Source organism: Triticum urartu, chromosome 2A (genome assembly GCF_056163025.1).
Source record: "Triticum urartu cultivar PI428250 chromosome 2A, HENAU_Tu73, whole genome shotgun sequence".
In the NCBI taxonomy this organism is placed as follows: domain Eukaryota; kingdom Viridiplantae; phylum Streptophyta; class Magnoliopsida; order Poales; family Poaceae; genus Triticum; species Triticum urartu.
The window spans coordinates 757,250,520-757,255,183 of NC_141874.1; the positions used below are offsets into that span (position 1 = coordinate 757,250,520).

The 4,664-nt window shown below is 44.9% G+C and overlaps 1 protein-coding gene across 3 annotated transcripts; it reads right to left on the minus strand.

Annotated features, from left to right (window-relative positions):
* Positions 1–1,171: 1,171 nt before the first annotated feature.
* On the minus strand, positions 1,172–4,369 carry LOC125540376 (large ribosomal subunit protein eL28z). 3 transcript variants are annotated; one of them, XM_048703989.2, is made up of 6 exons: positions 3,899–4,368; positions 3,566–3,696; positions 2,856–2,952; positions 2,542–2,708; positions 1,850–1,907; positions 1,172–1,468 (listed from the first exon to the last, which is right to left on the minus strand). In XM_048703989.2, the coding sequence occupies exons 2-5, from the start codon at positions 3,599–3,601 to the stop codon at positions 1,896–1,898; spliced, it is 312 nt and encodes a 103-aa protein (XP_048559946.1). In that variant the 5' UTR covers positions 3,602–3,696; positions 3,899–4,368; the 3' UTR covers positions 1,172–1,468; positions 1,850–1,895. The 3 variants fall into 3 exon arrangements, with proteins under 3 accessions (XP_048559946.1, XP_048559945.1, XP_087401624.1); XM_048703988.2 differs by having other exon boundaries at positions 2,798–2,952; positions 3,899–4,367; XM_087545498.1 differs by lacking the exons at positions 1,172–1,468; positions 1,850–1,907 and having other exon boundaries at positions 1,914–2,708; positions 2,798–2,952; positions 3,899–4,369.
* Between the last annotated feature and the right edge of the window lie 295 nt (positions 4,370–4,664).

Consider the following 4,664-nt stretch of genomic DNA (forward strand, 5'->3'; position numbering starts at 1 on the left):
AGAAAAATCAAGTTTTTGCGATCAAATCGTGGAGGAGAATACTTGAGTCATGAATTTGGCACACACTTAAGAAAATGTGGAATAGTTTCACAACTCACGCCGACTGGAACACCTCAGCGTAATGGTGTGTCCGAACGTCGTAATTGCACTCTATTGGATATGGTGCGATCTATGATGTCTCTTACCGATTTACCGCTGTCATTTTGGGGCTATGCTTTAGAGACTGCCGCATTCACTTTAAATAGGGCTCCGTCGAAATCCGTTGAGACGACACCGTATGAATTATGGTTTGGGAAGAAACCTAAGCTGTCGTTTCTAAAAATTTGGGGATGCGATGCTTATGTCAAAAAAACTTCAACCTGAAAAGCTCGAACCCAAGTCGGAAAATGCGTCTTCATAGGATACCCTAAAGAAACTATTGGGTATACCTTCTACCTCAGATCCGAAGGCAAGATCTTTGTTGCGAAGAATGGATCCTTTCTAGAGAAAGAGTTTCTCTCGAAAGAAGTAAGTGGGAGGAAAGTAGAACTTGATGAAGTATTACCTCTTGAACCGGAAAGTGGTGTAACTCAAGAAAATGTTCCCGAGGTGCCTGCACCGACTAGAGAGGAAGTTAATGATGATGATCATGAAACTTCAAATCAAGTTGCTACTGAACTTCGTAGGTCCACAAGGACACGCATTACAAGAAATATGTCAACTTGTGACCCTCACTATTGGCCGCTGAAAGGTCATAGTTTTTCATTTGCGACCTTTTTTTGACCAAAAACAGAAGGTCAAAAGCTGGCGGTCGTAAACTGAAATTAACGACCTTCTTTCTAAGGTCGTTGGTTCTTTGACCAAATTTTTGGTCACTAGCAACCTTCCCAAGCCACGTAGGATCCAGCGTGGCAAGCTGACATGGATAAGATTCAGCCCGGTCCAATTCGGTGTTCTACATGGGCCTAACCCAACAATTCGGCCTTTTTGTAAATTTTTTTCTATCAATTTTTGATCAGCTTCATGCGCCAAGCCCAACATTTATTTCATTTATCCTTTTTGTTCTAGCTTCTTAGAAATGCACGAAGTGATTTGTTTGGGCCATAGCCTTTCTAGAGCCCAAATATTGTTTGGTCCAGTAGAATATTTGGTCTTTTTAATTCACAGATTCCAATTTATACACATTTAAAAATCAAAGAATCAGTAATTCTCTTATTATATGATCAAATCCAGAACTCATATGATCAACATTCACAAAAACATACAAGACTGCACGTCCGCAGTAACATAGCTTGAACAAGCCTAATTACAGTTTATATCCAAGAAGTGTACGTGCAATCCAAAACATGGTGGCAAATATCAACCGAAACTATGGTTCACACCCTTGCTTGGCTCTTTGCTGTCAAAGTATATAGTCGTCCTTGGACCTTGGGAGCTACCACCAACAGCACGGTTGTCCTGGTTGTACTTCTGTGGTCAAAGTCCTCACCTGGAAAGGATTATAGAACTCAGTTATATATTCACGACTCACAACTCATGACATGACATGACACTAAGAGAGAACATCATAGAGACTCAACCAGATCCTAATATAAAGGCTATTCAGACCATAGCTAATTTATTCCAGTATTTTTGGACATGTGTGTTGCTGCTGTTTTCTGGAAACATGGAGTACAAGTATTTTTGGAAACATGGAAGAACATGATTTATTATCCTGGAGACTAGACAAGAGTTGTTCTGACCATTGTTACTCGAGTGAAGAGGATGACTAAAATCGCTCAATGGTTGAGAATACACCAACAACTTCAAACTCTCCTAACGAAAGATTCGAGTGCTGGAAACCTAGAAGAAGGACAGATTATAGAGTTACCTGAGTGGAGTAAGGGACTATTTACAACATAGGAGTTTCAAAGGAATCAGTCCATTTCCTGCAGGAACATAAATTAAAGTTAGTGTTCAAAACTTAGCACTAGAAGACCAGTCTCAAACTTTTCAAACTTTGCATAATTAAGGGAACAGCCCCAGCAAGCATCAGACTTTTCTGAAGTTATGTACAACCTGCAGAACAAAGTGACTTCTCAAAATAACAAGTTGTAATGACTGAGGGAAAACATTGTTGAACTACAATTAGAGAATGGTCTCCAAGATGTATTAAACATACACCTGTGAGTACTGGACAACTGATATAGAGATGAGCTACACATTTACTGGTCACTTCAGAAGATGGCATGACAAGAGGTTGATTACACTATAAATATATTTCCATGGTTGAAACAAATAGCTCGTCAACAAACTGGGAAGCATAATAACTGCATATGCGTCTATCATTTCGTAACCAGAGAATACATCCTTGAACTTAGGATGACCTGACAAGATGCATTCAGTCAAGACAAGGCAGTGCAACAACGGTGCATCATTAGTGCCACAAGTCCACCACAAAATCAAGCATGCCATGACACAACTCTGAACTCAAGGAGGAAGCAGAGACAAGCCGTGATTTACAGTTGTAGCTTAGAAACCAAGCATAAGGGCAATTCAAGTACAAAACTCTGGAGTTAATACCTGATTCTTGACAGATTTCGCCATCTTGCGGAACTCCTTGTGCATCAGAGTCTTGTGCTGGAGCTTGGCAGGGGTGTTCTGCTTCTTGGTCTTGGTCGTGGACAGGACAACAGCCTTGTCCTCTCCCGCTGATGGCTGGACCGCCACGGTCTTGCTGTTCGCCAAGCCTGAAACCACATCAGCCCCACAGCAAGTTAGCTCCTTGCAGAGACACTTGCAAACAAAAGGGTTAAAAACACTGCAAAGAGCTACGGACTCGAGAACTTGTAGGAGTGGACATTGTAGAGGTTGTTGGGCTCCTTGCTGAACCGCACCTTGGCATTGCTGTTGCCGAACTGTTTTATCAAGAAGCAGTTGTTCTTCACGAGCTCCCAGACCAGAGACCCTGGAACGGTAGTCATTTCCCTTGGCCTACATCACCAAAACAACAACCAAAAGTCAGATCCTACAGCTAGCAACAAGCAACATGACGCACTAATCCTACAGAATCAAGGAAACATTTGACTGTTTGAGCAAAATTGTATGATGATTGCAAGTAGAAAGAAGTACAGAGCATCACCAGGATCAAAATGTAGCAATAATGGGCCAACAATAATGTACTACTAGAGTACGAGCTCTTACACGTGATGCGAAGCAATCAATGCTCCAAGTGGGCGTAAAAGATATAGTAACTTGAATTGGACGTCTACATTGGCGATCTATTTTCACTACCGGTACTGTAACTCGGATTAAACTAAGGACCACTACTACATTGTTCTAGCTTGTGCTGATAGTAGACCATCAACACTTCAGTTCTACTCTGACAGTACCACTTCTTTTCATAAATTACTAATTAGTGGTACTACTTCGGTTCTGCCATTAGAAACAGAGGAATCAAGTTCTTGATGGATGCGTCAAAGATTGCAGATGGTAACAGGGAATTGAACGAGATGGACTAGCTAACCAAGTAGGGTAGCAAATGGGTGTCGGCCGATGCAAAAAAATTGGATACAACTAGTAGTCATCGAATAAATGCAGGTGGTACCTTGTTGCTTGGCATTCTCGGCGTCCTCGGCGTCATGAATGGTGTTTAATTGGAGACGGTCGGGAGCGTGACCTTGGCGTGCTTCTCCTCCTGCTGCTCCTCCTCCTCCTCCTTGTCTTTCCTCTCCCCACCTACACAAGCAATGGTCTCATCTCAGCCCACAGTTTGAAGCACAAGCACACGGAAGGAACATTCAACACTTCAACTCGGCGGCTTGGGTGTCAAATCAACATGGATTCCGAAACGAAATGGAATCAACAAGAAGGGGTCAGAGGTCGTGGCTGTGCGAGGCAAATCGATGACAAAACGACTCAGCTGCGGGAGGAGACAGACCTGATCTGGCCGACGGGGACCGCTGCGTGTTGTCGCCATCGTGGATCCAGCCGCCGTCGCGCCCGCACGAGCTGGATCCGGCCGCGGCGTCGTGGTCGGAGCGGAGAAGATGGCGAGGTCGGGGCGGAGCCAAAGGGGCCACAGACGGAGGCTGGCCGCGTCGGGGACGCCATGCGATGCTCTGCGATCGCGGTTGCGTGTTTCCTCCGGTTGGATCGCGAACGGGAGGAAGGGGGTGGAAGGTGGACGAGCGCGGCGGCCCCGCGGTGGAAGGCGGTGAGCGAGGCCTCCGGGACGGGGTGGGTCGGCGGGCAGAGGAAGAGCGGCGTGGGGTCTGCTCCTCCGGGTGGTGGCGCGTGGGCGTGGGTGGCGGGATCGGCTTGAGGTAGGGGGCAGCGGCGGCGAAGAGTGGATCTGAATCGGGGGAGAGGGGTCTGACGGGACACGGGAGGAGTGGAGTTAGGGTTTGGGCTGCGGGTGGGTGGATGGATGCGTGCCATGTTATCAATCCATGGCACAAACATCTCCACCAATGACAATTAAGCTTATGCAAATGTGTTTTTTCTTTTTGTTTCTCTTTTTTGTTTCACCTATGTGAAGAACCTATCAAATATTAGTTAAAAAATTGGACCGCAACAATTTTAAAAAATATTAGGCCATATTTAATGCATAATTAACCAAATGGTTGGGTGTCAAAAGTTTTTATCCACCTCTCGTGGAAAAGACAAATTTCTACCGATTCAGTTGGAAGCGGGTCAAATTTGAA